Raw genomic sequence first — 18,756 nt, forward strand, 5'->3', positions numbered from 1 at the left:
GTGCCAGTTGACACAAAGGAAGAAGTAATTCCAAAGTACCCTGTTTACCAAGCGAGTATTGAGATGTGTCATTCCGACCTGCTCGGCCCAGGGTACGACTGTAGCAAATCTAAGCAATCATAGCGTGTACTTGGTCCAACTAGTTGGTGCAACATGGATCGGTTTTTAAACATATATATGCATCTAGAGAGAAAAAAAGACTATGGAGCTGTTATACAATGTTGCCATTGATCAATCAGTTGCATCATGACTGACTATCCAGTTGGGAATTTTTAACACGTCCTTCTTACTAAAATGAGACCAGCTTGCTTTTTTCGGCAATCCTGGCAGAAAAGACCTCCATAGGCACTGCGGCCAAAACCTCTAAAAGTGCGACTGTGGCCTTCATCTCCGTCGTGATCCAGTTCCTGATTTCAAGCGCCACCAACGAGTCCACCCCGTAGCGGTACATGGGACGAGACGAGTCGACTTCGGACGCCGGCATCTGCAGAATGGCGGCCACCTTTTCCACTAGGGCCCCGGTGATGATGGCTATGGCCTCGTCCTTGGAGGAAGCCTCGGGCAAGCGCGAAGAGAGAGACACGGCGTCTGAGCCGCCCGTGCTGGAAGGCCCACCGCTCGCGGAGCTCAGGACAGCGAGGGGCCCGAAGCGAGGAATCTTGAAGTATCCCGGCTGGTCGAGACCGTGTCGCGACATGATGTCAGCTGTGCCCAGGCCGGTGGTGATCTGTGCCGGGGGCCACGAGGCAGGGTCTTGGCTCTTTAGTCTGTTGATGAGACCCTTGAAGAGGGCGTGAAAGGCGGGCTCCCGGATGCCGAGTGCTTCCTCCCAGAGGAGGAAGTTACCGGTCGCGCCCTGCTCCGCCAAGACACCCACGTCGCGCATGATTCCCAGATTGACCGACACGGCCTTGAGCCCCTGGCTACGACGGTAGTGAGCCAAGGTATCTTGGTATGTATTACCCGCCGAATACTGCGCCTGGCTTGGGTAGCCGTAAAGCCCTGAGATGGAGGAGCAAATGATGAAGAAATCGAGTGGCCGGGTCTTGTCAAAATATTCGTGAAGGTTCCAAGTTCCCTGCACCTTGGGCCGCAGGCCGGTTCGCCACCAGTCGTGCGACATTTTTTCAAATACGATATCCCGCAGCGCCATGGCCATTTGGACTACGCCTTTGACAGGAGGAAGATCGCTTTCAAGCTTGTCGAGGGCGTCTTTGAACGAAGCCAGGTCTGACACGTCGCCGCGGTACGCCTTGACGACTGCGCCGCGTCCCGACAGCTCTTTGATGAGCGCCTGGGCATCGGGGCTGCCGTCGCCCGATCTCGAAAGGAAGGCCAAGTTCCGAGCACCCGAGGCAACAAATTGCCGGGCAAGACTGCGGCCAAGACCGCCCAGTCCACCTACGAGAAGATACGTGACATTGGGGTCCAGCTTGAGTGAGTCTTTGGCTTTCCGCAACACGGGGGCTGCTGTCGTTGTTGCGTTTTCGTCGGCGGCGGGGAAAGAAAGAACCATTTTCCCCATGTGTTTACCCTGCTGGATTGTGCGGAAGGCATCCTCAACCTTGTCCAGCTGGCACACAGTCAGGGGACTTGGAGCACGTAGGGTGCCGGTGAAGATGAGGTCAAAGACCTGGCTGAGAATTTGACCAAGCGCGGCAGGATCATGTTCGTAGAGAGAGAATTGATTAAAAAAGGTAAAGGTTGTACTTTTCCCAAACGGCCGCATTTCGAGGCGCGAATTGTCGAGAATGTCGCGCAGGCCAATCTCAACAAAAGTTCCAAAAGTGGCCAAAACCTCCCAGGAAGCCCTTAGAAGCTCACCCGAGAGAGAGTTGAGGACACAGTCGACACCACGGCCGTTGGTGACGCGCATTATACCTTTGGCGAAGCTGGGGTCGCGCGAGTTGAATATGTGGTCTTCTGAAATCCCGTACGTGCTCACCAACAGCTTTCGCTTGGTTTCGGAACCGACGCTAACATATACCGTGGCGCCAAGATATTTGGCAATCTGCACAGCGGCTTGGCCAACACCGCCGGCGGCTGCATGGATCAAAATCGATTTACCCTTGCTGAGCCTCCCCAAATTGACCAAGGCATGATAGGCAGTTGTGTAGCAGACGGGGATGCAAGCAGCCTCCTGGAATGTCATCGTGTCGGGGATTCTAGCCACGATGTTGTGGTCTACGCGAACCTTGGTCGCGTGTGTGCCGACCCCCAGGAAGCTTACGCGGTCCCCGACTTGAAACTTGCCCGCTGCCTTGCTTCCCAACCTCTCAATGATACCACTGCCCTCCTGACCCAAGACCGACATGGGAATGAGTCCCATGGAGGCCATAATGTCTCGAAAGTTGATGCCCGTGGCCGCGACTTTGATTTCAACTTGGTGGTCTGCAAGAGGAAGAGCGAGGCGGTCGTCATTGATAAACTTCAAAGTATCCAACAGACCGGGCCTTTCGATTGTCAAACGAAGGTCCGCATCCGAATCGATTTGGGTGATCCGCGTCCGATCTTCAAGGTGGTCCTTGATGGCATCATTCTCGGCCAGACTCCTATATATCCGCGTCACCTGTAATAGGCCATCTCGCTCGTGGAATTCATCATCCCTGGTGGCCTCTGAAGACAAGATGCGTCCTGCCAGAGATGGACCGTACTGCATCCCCGTGGCTGCACTAAGGTGGAGGACTTGGAATCTAGTGCCTGCGATTTCGCTTTCGATGGAGCGCGACAGGCCGTCGATAATTCCAAAAGAAGGATTATCGCCACATGTCACCCAAAGAAGTCTCTGGAACGTCGTCGAAAATCCTTTGATAACCTCGTATTCTTTCTCGCCAAGGTCATCCAACACTGGTTTTTCCAACTCCAGCAGAGATACCATTATATCATTTTCTGTAACGTCGGTTTCAACGCCGTCGGATATGGTCCTTGCTGAGGTTGAGTAGCCTTGAGATTGTAAAATCTCCTGGAGAGATTTCGAAAATGCAGAACATTTTTCGGATGCATCCAGAGGTTCGATAAACACGGCCCGTCGAGCAGGCGTAGGCGTGTCTTTGGCGGAGCTCTTTGGCTTGGCAGCAGCAGCAGCAGTCCTGTATACAAAGAATGGCTCGTTTCCATCAACTTGAAATTCCAGAGTGCACCCCTTGTCTTCAAATCCAGCAGGTGGTGGTCCTTGCTCCGTGGTAACTATGATTCTTGCGTCTGGCTCGGCTAGTCCAATTAAACCGTCGATAAGCTGCTCGTAATTTTTGATCATCGCCAGCTGGCTTGGAATTATCACCAGGCCTGCCTTGGGTAATTCGCCAATCTTGGCCGTTCCTGCAGATGGAGTATCCAAAGACACTCTGACATCCAATTCTTCCATGTCGATGAGGCCAACCTTGGGGTTGACTAAGACGTAGCGCACCTGGTTTTGGTACAAGACGCCCTCGGGGAGCTGAGTGATGATTGATTTTGGCACCGGTTCCTGGTCAAGGGTAACTTCGAGAACCTGGCAACTTGGTTTGAGGTGATGAATCATTTTTATAATCTGTGGCATTGTTAACTTGGACACTGAGTAACAACAGACAACACTTGTCGAATATAACAAGTCAGGAAAAAAGAAAAAAAGAAAAACAGGTGAACGAACCTCGATGATTCTCTCCTTGGGCTGAATGGCAGACATGACGTGAGAAATGTCTTGCGGCTCCATTATATCCAAGGCGTAGTTCCAACGAATCTCTCCAGTAATATCGGTTGGATCAACGTAGTTCGGTTTTTGGCCTCCACCATCGTCCATATTGAGCTCGGCGACACGAAAGTCCTTGACCACTAGATAAGGCTTAGAGACATCCTTGTCGTAGATGAACATGTTGGCAGATAGATCAGTAATGCCATAGCGCTGCGACAGGCAAAGACCGCGCAGTACATAATCCACGTCGCCGGGAATCTCGGCTGAGATTTCGAGCTCAGTGAAGTGAACCGGTACAAAGGGCCTCGTAAAGTCGAAACCCCCGTCCTTGCCCCCAATCCAAGTGCTGCTCAGCCAGCTTTGGAAGACGGCATCCAGTGTGCCGGCATGGATGAGGAAAGGTCGGTCGTGTTTCCCTTTGCTGTATGTTTCACCAATATCAGTGATTCTGATCTCAAAAGTGCTTTGACCGTCACCGACACGACAGCCCTCAATGCCCTGGAAGGCTTCTCCATATTTCCAGGAAGCGCTGTTCATGTGGTTGTAGAAGCTGGTCTTGGGGTATTCGTGATCCAACACATTGTGCACGCGGTGGTATTCGGCTACCTCGAAGGCTTCAATTATGGCATTCTCTTCTGCCATTTCTGTGGTCGTATCTTCGACGTGGTCGATCGTTATTAGGCCACGACAATTGTCCCTCAGCTGATCTCCACCGACACATGATGACATGGTAAACTCCCACCAGGCTGATGGGGAAGATCCCAGGGTCGATTGTTGAAAAGGCCTCATGTGCACTATCACCTCGACCGCTACACCCTCTGGGAGAGCCATGGCAGCAAATAGGGATACGTCGCGGAGACGAAAGGCGCGGGCGGTTTTGCCGGGCGAAACTAGCTGTTTTCCGGCTTCGAGAACGATGCTCGTCATACCAGCCCCTGGTAAAAGCACCGTGCTTCCAACCATGTGACCTCGGAGCCAGGGTTCGTCCTCGAGCCGGATAAAACTACGCCAGACGCGTTGAGTCTCGTCCATCATGGGCACCGGGCTGCCAAGGAGACTTCTGGTGTCAAAGGACTGGGCTAGAAGCTCTTTTGCAATACGAGAATCGCAACGGAAAACCTTGGAGTGATTCCAGGGGTAAGGGGGCAGGTTTGTAAGCAGCTGGCAATGAGAGTCGCCGTTCACCTGTTGTGATTGTATCGGAACGCCCTCGGCAAACAGGGCCGCGCCGAGATCCAAGATTGTGTCTGTAGCATTTTGCAGGCGACGGAGTGCCGACTTGTAGTTGATGCCATTAAAGCTGTAGTGCGAAAGGATCTGTTCGATGGGTCCTCCTAGCGCACTGTGAGGGCCGATTTCTATCAAAAGGTCTAGAGACTTGCTGGCGGCAGGGGCGGCGGCGTCTGCTCCAGGTTCGTTTCCAGAGAGCATTTCTTTGACCGCACCTTCAAAGAGGACGGGAGAGACGAGGTTGCGAACCCAGTAGTAACTTCCCATAAGTTCCGGGGCCACTTCAGAGGCAGTAACGCTGGAGAACATGATGGTCCTGTCGGGATCCTCGGCGGAGGCCGGTATCGGTTCAATGTCAGCCATTGAAGCACCATATTCCCCAGCTACGCGCTGCATATGGCTGGAGTGATATGCAACGTCGACTAGTAGCATACGTGCAAACATCTTTTCCCCTTCCAGAATGCCACGAAGCTTTTCGAGAGCTTCATAGTCCCCAGAGAGCGTGACACTGCTTGGAGAATTGACACATGCTACAGTCACCCTTCTGCCGAGATCCCCGTGATGCTTCTCCAGGATCGAGCTGGCCTGCTGGTGCGAGCATCCAACAGCAATCATACCCCCCTTCAAATCGGCGAGGCCGGTTGAGCACTTTCCTCGAAGGTATGCAATCTCGATAGCATCCTCGTGTGTAAGTATGCCAGCGCTATAGGCCGCTCCAATCTCACCACTCGAGTGGCCAACAACCCTTTTAGGAATTACACCCCAGGAGCGCAGTTCGTCAACCAAGGCGACCTGAAGAACGGTGCAGATCGGCTGACTGATCATGGGTGACTTGAGTCGCGACTCCCCCTTGGGCCTTGAGAGCTCCTCAACAGGATCCCAATCGCAACCAAGTGATTTCAAGTGTATAGCAGATCTTCGGACCGAGTCCCTGAAGACGTGGTGAGATTTCAACATCTCGACGCCCATTCCAGCCCACTGCGCTCCCTGGCCAGTAAATACAAATCCAATCCGGGGCTGGGTCTCGGGGGTTCGCGTGGCGGCGTCGCCGGCCTTGGTGGAAAGCTGGTGACGGAGCTCGGCAGCAGTCTCGGCCACACAGCTCCACCTCCATGTCAAGCCAGACCTCGCCGTGGCCAAAGTGTGGCTCAAATTCGCCAGGAATCCTGGGCTCGACGCGGCGGGACCAAGATCGTCCAAGTGTCCGACGAGCTTTTCGGCGATGCGCTTGAAACCTGCCTGATCGTGGCTGCTAAAAACAAAGAGTCTCTTCTTGCTGCTGGGATCCTCGCGTGATACTCCATTTGCTGGCAGCAAATCGACCCACTTGTTGGGATTGAAGGACTCGAGCACGACATGCCCGTTGGTGCCGCCCATGCCAAAGCCGCTGACGCTCATCCGTTTTGTCTTGCACACAGGCCATGGCGTCAACTTGGTGGGTACTTTCATGTTCCATTCCTCAAATGGGATGGCTGGATTGGGCTTGTTGAAGTAGATGTTGGGCGGTATGAGACCATTTTCCATCGCTAATACTCCCTTGATTATCCCCGCGACACCGGCAGCAGCCTCGAGATGCCCAATCTTAGGCCCCCGGTCCAAAGTGTTAGCCGAGCGTATTTTGGAGTTCGTCTTAAGCAGAAACTTGGGAATAGTAAACTTGCATTCGGTTTCACACTTCCAATCAAAAGTTTTCGCGACTTTGTGGCACCTGATCCAATCGTCCTGTAAATGGCCCCAGCCTCAAGGGGATCACCTGCTGGAGTCCCCGTTCCCTGCAAAAAAAAAAGTTCGCTTCGTGTTAGATTTCTTGGAGAAAAGTTCAAAGACTCCGCAAGAACGACGCCACAGACACGGCTTGAACTTACATGAGCCTCGACATACTGAGTGTCTGAGTAGTCTAGTCCATTTGACTCGTAAACATACTTGATGAGTGCCGCCTGCGCTTCGCTAGAGGGTAGTGTCACACCCTGAGTCCATCCGTCAGAGTTGGCACCCGAGGCCCGAATCACAGCACGGATGGGATCTCCATCCCTCAAGGCCTTGTCTAGTCGCTTCAGGATGAGGATGCCAGCACCCTCGCCTCGGCCGTACCCGCCGGCATCGTCGGAGAAGGACCTCGAGTGGCCGTCGGGGTTGAGGAAGGTTAAATTTGCGAGCTGGATATTCCCGTCTGGAGTGAGCGTGAGACCTATGCCCCCGGCAACCGCCATCTCAGACTCCCCAGAGTGCAGGCTCTGGCAGGCTAGGTGGGTGGCCACAAGACTCGAAGAGCAGGCTGTCTGCACGGTGGCGCTGGGCCCGTGAATGTCGAAGAAGTGGGACACCCGATTGGAGATCATCTCCTCACAATTACCCAATATGTAGTACTTGGGCCAGTTCCCAAAGTCCCGCGTAACCATGTCCCTGTAGTCGCTCGTTGAAGATCCAATGTAGCATGCAGTTTGGGTGCCGGCGACTTTTGGAATTGGCAGACCAGCGTTTTCAAATGCCTCGTAAGTGACCTCCATCACGATGCGCTGTTTTGGGTCCAAAGCGTTGGCTTCAGCCGCTGTAATATTGAAAAAGGCCGCATCCCACTTGTACGGGTCCTCCCTGAGAAAGTGTCCGCCCTTGGTTGCTAGCGTATTCACCCGACTTTTGCTGTTTGGATGGTGGAAAACATCGGAGTTCCATCGATCAGAGGTGGCAGAGTATGCATCTGTTTTTTTTTTCTGATGTCAACATAAATTCTAAAAAGGGAGTGCTGTCTTGATCGGATTTACTTGCCTTGGCCGTTCTTGATCATGTCCCAGAATTTGGTCGGACTAGTTGCGTCACCTGGGAATCGACACCCCATGCCGATGATGGCTATTGGGATCCGCTCTTCTTTCTGCGGCGCAGCCATTTGATCAACTTGTATGGGGGAATATAAAGTGATGACGAGATTGGTTTGTCTCGCAAATAATTGCAAGCGTCAGTCTTTTTTAAAGGGCAGGACGTATTATGAACAGCCGCGAAATAATATCTAGGCGAGTACCAATTGCTCAGAGGTTAAAATAAATTTAGTTTTCTTGAAGTTCATACTGTCTACTATTTGAATCCTTGGTATATATTTCTTTTCGTGTCTTTTCTACTACTGCGTACATATTTGCTTTTCCCACTTGGCCCAATGAAACCTTTTCGATTCAGAAAAAGCCGCTGCCTAACGGCTACTGCCGCTCCAATCTGTGGGTCTCGGAAATGCCATTAGTTTCATGTGGGGTAACTTAATAAATATTGAGTGGAGAATAGTACTTCTTCAGTCGAAAGTTTCAGCTCTCCGAACTCCGGTAAACTTTGTTTCTCGGAGCCATAAAATGAAATACTGCTTGTTTCCGGATACTGATAGCTTCCTCAATGTTCCGAGACACAGTACTATGATTTAAAACACAAAAATCATATTAAATTGATATGGTGTCCGTTCCTTCTTGCGTCAGATTTGGCCAATCCGGACAACTGCTACAAATCTCGAGATATCTTCGGAGTCTGATCGGAGCGGATAACCTATCTCGGAACGGAGGAAAAGAAAGCAACAGGCTGCCACTGTACCAAGCTTGGTGGCTCTTCGCATAAATGTTAAAATGACATGGTTGATTCATCACTTCCGTCGCACTGAGACTCGTCTATTTGCAGTGGCTTTTTTTTATAAAATATACAACAGCCTTAAACCTGAAAAGAAAATTCGCTTTGGTCACATAAAACAGTCATGGCAATCAACGCAAGCCGATCTGTCGTGGTGACTGGGGGTGCCAGTGGTATCGGCTTGGCTATAGCTCGGCATTTTGCCTCCACGGGAGGAAAAGTAGCAATTCTCGACGTTAACAAGGCCGCTGGGGAGAAGCTGGCTTCAGAAATTGGTTTGGAATATCCTGATGCCACCGTTTCATTCTACCAGTGCGATGTTTCGTCCTGGAAGGAGCAAGCCGAGGCTTTTGCCCTAGCCTATATGGCAAACGGCCACATCGATTTCGTTTTTGCCAACGCGGGCATAGCAGAGGGCATGTCAAACGCCCTGGCAATCATTCATCCCGATGCTCCTCAGGAACCTAACCTCAAGTCTGTGGCGGTGAACCTGAATGGAGTTATATACTGTATGTCGAATGCATTTCCCTGCTAAAAGATGTACTGAATCGAATCAGATGTTGTACGCGTACTGACAATGGCTTGGGAAAAAACTCCATTAGCGGTGAAACTGGCTATTCACTACATAAGCAAGAACAATCTTTGCGGAAACTCCAGGGGATCAATCGTCTGCACAGCTTCTGACGCTGCTTTGTACCCGTTTCCTGTCGGACCAATATATGCAGGAACCAAAGCGGGAGTTGTTGGACTTGTGCGTTCAACGGCACCAATACTGGAGGATGTTAAGATCCAAATAAACGCCCTGGCGCCAGCTGCTCTAGGTAAGGATACACGTTATCCCCCCGACTTTGCTCCTTTCCTTTCTCTGGTACTTACGATTTTAAATCTCACGGTCCCAGTGACAAACATCATTCCAGACCCGGCTATGTACCAGCACATGGTGGTGACACCGATGTCAACTATGATAAAAGCCGTTTCACTTCTCGTGGGTGATACAGGGCTCACTGGTCAAGTATTAGAGGTCCACGACGACGAGCCAACAATTCGCAAGGAGCCTTACGAGTTTGTATCTGATGGTACCCGTCATAATCAAGAGAAATCTTGGGAGATGTTCAAAATGTTCAAGGCTGCATCTGGAGGCATTCACAGTCCGTAGAGCAAATTAAAACACCGCACAAAACCTCTGCTATCAAGTCTATTATCATTTGATCAAGTTTTACATACGCCTTGTTAGCCATCTCGTGTTATACGATTGTTTGAGCTCTAACAGGGACAAGATTAGTAAATCTTTGCTCGCTGCCCTAAGATACAATATCGTTCCTATCTGATCAAAATCATTTCTTTGGGACGAAGCTCAAATGAAAAAGGTATTTTTTACTAAAAGCAATTATATACAATAATACCCACGACTCTCTCGAGATCTTCACATGCGTTTCGATAGAACAACCTAACAGCTCACCTATACCCGACTTTTGATGGATATATAAGTATTTTGGACGTGTTGTTAATAGGACCACGTGGGATTTAGTGTATAAAGGTACCCTACCCAGGTACAAAGTTGATATGTTAGGTACTGCATAAGAGTTTATAGTAATTATATGGCTTGATTCCAAAAACACGGCCATATTGTTTTTATTAACAGGAGTAAGTGATTAACAAGTTCGTCGACCGGTGCATACCTGTGCTCATAGAATTGAATAGTTTTGTGGATTTTGTATAATAATGGATACAATTTTCAATAAACCTCAAACTCTAATACCGTTTAATTCAGTTTGAAAGAACAGTCGTCGTCTCACAAAATTGGCGAACACTTCAACCAGCATAGGACCGAGGTTCACCCAAGCATGCAGCTTCCAAATGGGTTATATTTGCCGTTTCCGGAAACGGACAAATATATGCGGCAGTTGATTCATGGCGTACCTCCTTAAATCTCGCTCCCAGTCTATTTGATCTTGGTTGCAGTGCTCCCAATCCAGCGCCCAAATAAGTTTTGCAAGCATTAGCTGGGCCTGGACAAGACCTGTCTTGCGGCCAATGCAGCCTCTGGTGCCGAGACTAAAAGGTTGATATGCAGCAAGCTGGTCGTTGGCGAAAGTATTGTCGTAATCAGGATGATCCTTGGGGAGCCACCGTTCTGGCCAAAATTCCCTTGGCTTTGCGAAATATCGCTCAGAATGAAACACAGCCCAGAAGCTGGTTTGTACGCGGTACTAAAGTGGCAAATGTGAGTTTGGGAATGAGCCGATTGGAAACTAACTTAGGAATAAATGAACAAACGCGAGTTAAGCTTACCCCTTTTGGAACAAAATGCCCGTCAACTATAGCCCCTGGGCTGATTCGCGGGAGACCTGAAGTACCCTGGGTGGCCAGTCGAAGTCCTTCATTGACAACGGCGTTGAGCCAAACGATATTCTGCACGTTTGCAGATGTAATTTCGTTATAGGAAGCAAAACGGCCGCGGATCTCCTTTTTCAACTTTTCCAACCGATCTTGGTGAATACCAAGGAAGTGCACGGCCACCACAAACATATTTGAAGTGGCCTCGGCGTTACCTATTACGATGTTCATGCTTTGCGCGACGAGAAACTCAAGCTCGGGCGTCTGTCCTTCTGTTGGTATTAGCGCCGACATGAAATCTTCGTGAGCGAGTTTGTCGCGATTCCTAATTCGATTGGTAATATGTTCGCTGTTGATGCGCTGAAGCTTTGGTGCAATCTTTGCAAGCCCGGGGCTCATGGAGATTAGAATAAAAGGATAAAGGATCGGGAACCGTGCCGACACTTGGTTTACAGTGCCCCAGAAGCTGAGCTTGGAAAACGTCTCCAAGAACACCCCCGCTTTACCTATCGAGTACGTTTTCAAAATTAACTGTGATCTAATCTAGATATGATCATTGCAAAATCGGTAGAAACTTACCATTGTCTACGTTGCCGTAATCATACCCAAATGTCAGATCGCCAGCAAGGTCAATACTGAGCCACTCAGCCCACTGCTCCATAATATTAACATATTGGCCCAAGTATCTTTTCGTAATAATATATGGGTTATTTTTGTAAACAACTCACCTTGGTTAGGTTAATGGCGCCATTATTCGAAGCCTTTTCAATTTTGTCGATAAACCGGTCAAAATGTTTATGTAAAATCGGTTCCTGCCATGTTTTAATAGCATTGAGGCTGAAGCTAGACTCCAATAATTTCCGTATATTCCGGTGAATCTTTGGATCGGTATCTGCGGCAAAGCCTTTGTGCTTTCCTGCAAGCGCGCCGAGCTCCTCAGTCTTAAGAAATGCTTTCGAATCGTCCATCCGACCCGGTGTTAAAACATCTTAAGATTATGTTGTTAGTTTTATCCTGTAAACGCTTTCTTTGGGAGGAAGAACACACCCACTATGGCTTTATACCCAAATATAGCAATCTCGTTGGGGGCAATGCGTATTATATCGCCATATTTATCAAATGCACCCTCCACTGCCCAGGGTCAACAACCCGTTAACCTTAATGGTGTTAATAACGAAGATAATTGAAAAAAGGAGTTTACAAATAACAAACTTACCAATGATAAGCATACCACAAATCCGAAATGGCAGCAAGTTTGGGTCCTGGGTACTTTGCATAGGGATGAAGTGTTATGCGGTAAATGATAACAAGTAACCAGTATCCCAAACACTAGAGTTTGTCAGTAAGCTCCATGTAAAACCGACAATAAATTGCGGATAATTACATACTAGTGACGCCGCTATTGGCAACCACGAAACTAATGTCGCCCGGTTCAAGTTTGCCAAAAAAAAGGCTTCCGCCGGATTTCGCTGAAATATTTATCGACATTGTCAAAAGCGATGACGGTGTTTACGTTTGCCGCTAATGTCAGGATACTTGAAGCAGTTCAAAGTGAAGTGATAATGAAGAAAAGGAATTTAGTGCGATAAACCTAAGTGATTAATCAAACTCCAGTGGAAAGAACTTTTACATGCTGGGTTATGTGTTGCTTGGGTATAAATTTTAAATAATTGCTGTATTTTAACAGAGAAACTGCACTAATACACGAGGGAGGATTTGCACGTTGGTTGCGAGTCATTGGCGTTTCTGTTACGGAGACCTCTCGGAGAGCGATTCCGAAATGTTTTTTGTTTCAAACCTGGTGTTCGGAAGGGTGATGCACTCCGCGGTTCACTTCCAAGTTTATCACACCATGTTCTTCAGTGGCCTAATTGGGCACGAAGGGGGACCCCACTTGTTAAACCGTCAAATTACTCGCCTTAAAATGAAGTAACCTTTTCTCTTTCCTTCTTTTCAAAATTATATTTTACTTTTTTATTATTACTGTTATTTGGCCATTTATTTCCCTTTTCATATATATTAATTTTCTCCACGCCCTTTTAGTAAAACAAGCGAGCAATATAGTCCAAGATAAAAAGAAAACGCGAGTTCAAATTCTAAACCTAATAGCAGATTATTATTAATTATCGCGGACGCCTGGTCCGCCCCGCAAGTCCCGCTGTCGTCATGTGACGTCGACTCCCGCAGTTTGCCGCCCCAGGCCCTCAAATAGGATTGCGGTTTTGCTCCAACCCGCGGAAATGGCTGGCCGCTACAATGTGTTGCCGAGAAAACCCTGTCCTACGCGGCTCGATATTTACTTTAAACTGGTTCCTATACTTTCGCTGGAGGGTGTAACTATATTGTCAGGCACGTAATGTTAGCTTTTCCCACCTTCCTGTTGCTAATTCTCGCGGTGAACCCAGCCACGCAATTTCAACCACGAAGAAAATACTCTAACTAACCCCAGCGATAATATAATTCCTATTCACAAAAAGTTTAAATTTAATATTAGCATAACTAGTCGAAGTTGTTGCACTAGATAATCAGATAGATCTTGTCATCACATGATAGCAAGCGCCAAGTCAGCGATAGAAGCAGGATAAAGGAGATTCCACGCTCTCTTCGCTTAATAACGCTACTCAACCCAATACATGGCTCTCCTACCCTATAATTCAGGCTGCACGTGTACATTAGTGTACGTAAAAAGTTATTCAATTTTGGTCCGAAACTTTATATATTTAATCTGCGAAGTCCGAATACCCAGTCTGTATACAGTAATGTGTCAGGTATGACTCAATACCTCGGACCAGGTTCCGAACCCAAGGTAGCGTTGTGTTGAAGCTGTGTCAAAGTTTAGATAACGTGGATGTACATTACCCCGCGTAGGATAATAGCCCGCGCATTTTTCCGGTCAACCTAACTTTTAATTTTAAATATAATGTTAGCATTGTTTAATTTACCTTAATGCAATCGGAACTATATACATCAGATATTTTTCCGTCTTCCTGGCAAATCCTCGCGTTGTGACCAAATTTGCCATAATTGCCGTAACGCCGAACGGCCGTTGGTATTCCATTATTGCGACCTTTATTTTTACGTTTTTCCTATTATATTTGTCCATTAACGTTTTTTTGTTTTATTAAAGTTTGAATTTTTCCAATTATTGCTAATTTTTTTTGGCGGATTCGTGTTTTTTTAGCTTTCCGTCGTTTGTTAAACGTTTCGTTAATTTTCCAAAAATTACGGAATTTAGCTTCGATAAATGTAATTTTATATACCATTTCGTCCATATTTTTAACCAGCGATTTAATTATTTTAAAAATCGGAGTCGGAAAATTATTTTAATAACGGCTAATTCGAATTTTTACAAACGTTAATTAACAAGTAGCTTTTATTGGGTTATAAGGTATTTGAAAAATCCAAATTTCGGTAATAGGAAAAAAAGGTTTTTTAAGTAACGGCGTCCGCAATTTAATATTTAATTTAAAAATAATAATTTCCGGGTTATAAAAAATAAACCCAATTTTTCGAAAACCCCTAACCATATTTTTTTTTATTATAAAACTTTTATACGCGGTTACAAACCTTAAAAAAAATTTAATTTTGCTAATATTATTAATATAGGCCCGGATAAAGTTATTAATTTTTTAACCGTACGCCCATTTAAAAACGTTAAAAATTCCGACGTTAAATGGTTAAATTAAGTGGGATAAATGAACAGGTATGCAAAATAGAATAATATTATAGTTTTTACAATAACCCCCGAAATTAGGGGATTGGTAATTGCCGTACCCGTTAAATATTAACATTCGATATATACTTTTTATACGCGTTTTTATATAATAGTCGAAATGGTAAACCTAATCGAGCCCTGTTTTGTTATTTATCCATCTATTGGCAATTATTTTAAGGCGTTATAAATTGGGAAAACCGCCTTTTATATACCAATTCGCGAAATGGTAAACGTTTTTAACGATAAGATATGGGGGTATATTATAACCGTTATTACTAATGTAATAAATTGCGGTCGCCCATTTTCGATTACCAGGCTGTATTATTTTTTTTTCCGCGTTTTTGGGACCTAATTATAATTATTTTAACGCAAATTTAATTTATTATAAAACCGGTTTCGTCGAAATTGTAAATATCGCAATTTTGGATACCGTATTTAGCCTTTATATTAGCTATTAATCGAAACCAAACGTTTAACGCGTTAGGATTTTCGTAAAGGGTTTTTTAAAAATTGTAAACGCGAAAAAAAACGCGTTTTTAATTTTATACGTCGTTGGACGAAGCGATTTACCTATCGCGTTCCAATTGGTTACGCGTTCCGCGTTACGAACAAATGGTCGGTTATTACGGCCATATCGGTAATTTAAGGCGGAAATTTTCGGGAATTTATATTTAATATATATTAAATAATTATTTCTTTTTCGCTTTCCGTTAATTTTAAACGTCCGGAACGATAATTGGCGAAAATAATAACGCCTTTTATTTTATCGCGGAATATCAATTCGGGTATATTATACGTTTTAATAGCGGTTTTTCGGTTTAATTTATTCGACGATTGAATAGTTTTAATAGCCAAAAGTATTTGGGACTTTTTTGTATTAGTTGGCATTTTGTGTTGTGGAAATAATATGTGGTTAAGTTGGCGTTGGTGTGGTTGAAAAAAAATGCGCGGGCTATTGTCCTGCGCGGGGTAATGTACATCCACGTTAACGTTCTTTTGTTTAACCCATTTTATCAATATATAAACACAAGACCTCGAGCCATTTTCTGCGCTATAATCCAAGTTTCAAAATTTTTTATTCATACATTATACAGTGAATAACGTCTTATATCGAAAATGAAATATTCACTTCCAAACGCAACAGTCGGAGAGCAGGATTTGACTGGCAAGTTTGCTATAGTTACGTAAGTTTACATTTTGTTATCAAAGCAATGGTGCTTTTCAAAAGTTAACCGCCCCTTCCTTTTAACAGTGGGGCATCTAGAGGCCTTGGACGTGGGATAGCTTTCAATCTTGCCTCTCGTGGAGCAACTGTTCTTGCAACTTGCTCCAGCGAAACCACGCTAAACAGGATATCAACCCTGCAAGATGAAATCAACCATCTTTTTAAAGAGAGCAATAACCCCAAATACAACCCGCCACGGATATTCGGTGTAATCGCGCCTTTAGATGAGCCTACACGATGTTCACACAACATTGTGGCCGCCGTGAAGGAAAATTTCAACAATAAGGTTAATATATTGGTGCAAAATACGGCTCTGCAAGAGACGATGCCGATAGAGGCTATAACGGATAACCACGTCCGACGGATGCTTACAGGAAATATTACAACTGCTGTTATCCTCGTGCAGGCCCTACTTCCACATTTCGCTCCAGACAGCCGCATCGTCAACATTTCTTCGGAGGCGGCGCGGCAGAACCAGCCCGCTGGAGTGGCCCTGGTTTATGCGGCCACCAAAGCGGCGCTTGAATCAATGACACGCGTTTGGGCTGATGCACTTGGCACCAGATCCGGAATGGAAAGGACTACAGTTAACTCGGTCATCGTGGGAATTACCAAAACGGGCGATACACCCAACGGGCTGCCTGAAGGTCTTCCGGATATCGAACCGGTACGGAAAGTGATTGAGGAAAAAATGGCGGCTTGCAGCGTCTGCGACAGATTGGGCGAGATGGAAGATGTTGTTGACGTTGTTGGGTGGTTATGTTGTGAAAAAAGCCGGTGGGTGACTGGCAGCGCTGTTTGTGCCAACGGGGGTACTAGCAAAATTCTGTAGCTGATAATATTGAGGTTAGTATGGGAATTTGAGGAACGAGCATCCGCTTAGCATTTTAGCTGATATTCTGGCATTCGTGCATAAAGGCCCCGCAAACAATAATGCAAATATGTGCAATTACATAGTGTCGCATTAGATAATCCGATAGATCTTGTCATCACATGATAGCTAGCGCCGAGTCAGCGATAGGAGCAGGATAAAAGAGCCTCCACGCTCTTTTGGCTAGATAGCGCTACTGAACCCAATACATGGCTCTCCTACCCTATAATTCAAACTGCACGTGTACGTTAGTGTGCGTCGGTTAGCCCAGTAACGTGGGTCCAACTGATAACCAGACCGACGAGGGGAAAATAACGCGTTCAGCTTTCGGAGCTCCATCTGCCTAATAGTGCCTGCAATGCCAGGTCGCCCTCAGCTTACGGCGCCGCGTTACCGCCTGTGAGTTTATAATTGATCAAAAGCGGGAGAAATACAGTGGCTGAGTATTGGTTCTAAGCGGGCACCAAATGTGTGGAGAAATGTGGGCGAAACTAATTTACGTATTGGCCCGAATGTAGGATGCCTTCAGTCTATTAATCTGTCACTTCTAGATATAATTAAAATGACTCCTCGTTGGAGTTCGCCTCTTGATTTGAGCTGGGCGGCTCACTTGAGCCCGAAGCTGATGCGCCTCCCCCCGAGCCGCTGGGACTCGCATCGTCGTACGAAATACTCAAGTATTTGCCAGGGTAGTATTTAGCTACCCACATCTCGGCCAACATGCTTTTGTCGATTTCCTTGAGGTAATAATTAATGGGCACACCTGAAGTTCCTTCGGCTGCCTTTTTCAGGTAGTCCTCGAGTGCTGTCATCATGGAATTAACATCGATAACCTTATTTTTGCCGTCGTCGATCTCGGCCAGCGCCGACAACGCCGCCTTCATCTCACTGTTCTTCATGGAGAGCAGCTGGGCGCCGGTGCGCGCCGCGTCGGCCGCCTGCTTCACCGTGTCCTGATCGGCGACGGAGGCGTTCTGGATGGCTGAAAGCGCCTCGAGGCTGGATTTGGGGTCGAAGGTGGCAAACTTGTCAACGCTGAGCTGCACCTCGCTGGCCACGATGGATGGTATAATGCCCATGCAAATCATGGTAGCGTGCGAATCGATGTTTTGGGAGCTGAGCAGGCTTTTGACGCTGCTGGCCATGGACTCGTTGACGCCGAAACCGCCGGACCAGTGCGCCATCCACCCGGCGTCGTCCAGCTTCTCCTTAAACTGGGCCTGGAGCGTGGAGAGCTTGGTGTCCGCCCGCTCGCCAACGGCCGTGCTGCTGGTGTTAAGGATGTGCACCATGCCCACGAAGCTGGACCCGAACGTCATGCCCGAGATGATGCTGAACTTGTTGGCGTCTGCTTTCCCCGAAGCTCCCTCCTGGGCCGTCTGGAGCATGTTGGACGTGCTGGTGGGGATGATGGGATCGTCCTTGAACAGGTGGTTCCAGACCTTGATGCCCTTATCGACATTCAGCACCAGGGGTGCGAGCACGGCCGCGTTCTTGTGGGTGCACGACACGGAGATAACGAGCGTTCCCGCGATGCTGTGCTTGCTGACCTGGTCGCTGACCTGGCTCGCCGCGGCGCGGCTCATCTGTGCCGCCTTATCGTTACCCAGCACCGAAGCGGCGCCCGAAATGTACGACGATACGCTGCTGGCCAGCGATGACGCCTGCTGGCTATTGCTGTCGTTGGCGAAGTACTGCACGTCCATGCTGATGGAGTCGGAGGCCAGCGGCATACTTTTGATCTGCGTCTTGACGTAGTCGACCGGCGTCTCCATCTCGACGTGCACGCTGCGTATGGTGGCGCGGAGAGGCTGGATTTTCTCTTCAGCCTCCATTTTCTCCTCGACGTAGTCTGCCGCCGCCGCCTCGATTTTGTGGTCCAACGCCTTGATAGACTTTTTGATTTTGGACGTCTCCACGCCGATGTTGGTGAGCTCGGAGCACGTCATTTGCATGCTGCGCTTCGTAGCCAGCAGACTGTTGAGCTGTTCCTGGCACGCATCGACCGGCGCCTGGAGGGCTGAGATCTGCTGCACCAGCTTGAGGGCATCGTTGCCGACGATGTTGGCCAGCACGAGCGAGGGATCGTATGGTATAGAAGAGGGCAT

The 18,756-nt window shown here is 47.7% G+C and overlaps 5 protein-coding genes across 5 annotated transcripts; 2 read left to right on the forward strand and 3 right to left on the reverse strand.

Annotated features, from left to right (window-relative positions):
* Positions 1-289: 289 nt before the first annotated feature.
* On the reverse strand, positions 290-7,784 carry PgNI_00015 (uncharacterized protein; the record flags this gene model as incomplete). The annotated part of the gene is made up of 4 exons (XM_031120100.1): positions 290-6,481; positions 6,574-6,672; positions 6,766-7,540; positions 7,663-7,784. 4 exons carry the CDS (start codon positions 7,782-7,784, stop codon positions 290-292), a joined length of 7,188 nt encoding a protein of 2,395 aa, XP_030987827.1.
* An 840-nt stretch (positions 7,785-8,624) lies between these two features.
* PgNI_00016 (uncharacterized protein) lies at positions 8,625-9,656 on the forward strand (the record flags this gene model as incomplete). Its single annotated transcript, XM_031120101.1, has 3 exons — positions 8,625-9,009; positions 9,103-9,321; positions 9,400-9,656. 3 exons carry the CDS (start codon positions 8,625-8,627, stop codon positions 9,654-9,656), a joined length of 861 nt encoding a protein of 286 aa, XP_030987480.1.
* Positions 9,657-10,362: 706 nt separating this feature from the next.
* Positions 10,363-12,114, reverse strand: PgNI_00017 (uncharacterized protein; the record flags this gene model as incomplete). Its single annotated transcript, XM_031120102.1, has 6 exons — positions 10,363-10,710; positions 10,793-11,343; positions 11,417-11,489; positions 11,566-11,825; positions 11,885-11,968; positions 12,054-12,114. 6 exons carry the CDS (start codon positions 12,112-12,114, stop codon positions 10,363-10,365), a joined length of 1,377 nt encoding a protein of 458 aa, XP_030987481.1.
* Positions 12,115-15,668: 3,554 nt separating this feature from the next.
* PgNI_00018 (uncharacterized protein) lies at positions 15,669-16,609 on the forward strand (the record flags this gene model as incomplete). Its single annotated transcript, XM_031120103.1, has 2 exons — positions 15,669-15,736; positions 15,805-16,609. The coding sequence occupies 2 exons, from the start codon at positions 15,669-15,671 to the stop codon at positions 16,607-16,609; spliced, it is 873 nt and encodes a 290-aa protein (XP_030986557.1).
* A 596-nt stretch (positions 16,610-17,205) lies between these two features.
* Positions 17,206-18,756, reverse strand: PgNI_00019 (uncharacterized protein; the record flags this gene model as incomplete). The annotated part of the gene is made up of 1 exon (XM_031120104.1): positions 17,206-18,756. One exon carries the CDS (start codon positions 18,754-18,756, stop codon positions 17,206-17,208), a length of 1,551 nt encoding a protein of 516 aa, XP_030986558.1.

Source organism: Pyricularia grisea (assembly GCF_004355905.1).
Source record: "Pyricularia grisea strain NI907 chromosome Unknown Pyricularia_grisea_NI907_Scaffold_1, whole genome shotgun sequence".
Lineage (NCBI taxonomy): Eukaryota > Fungi > Ascomycota > Sordariomycetes > Magnaporthales > Pyriculariaceae > Pyricularia > Pyricularia grisea.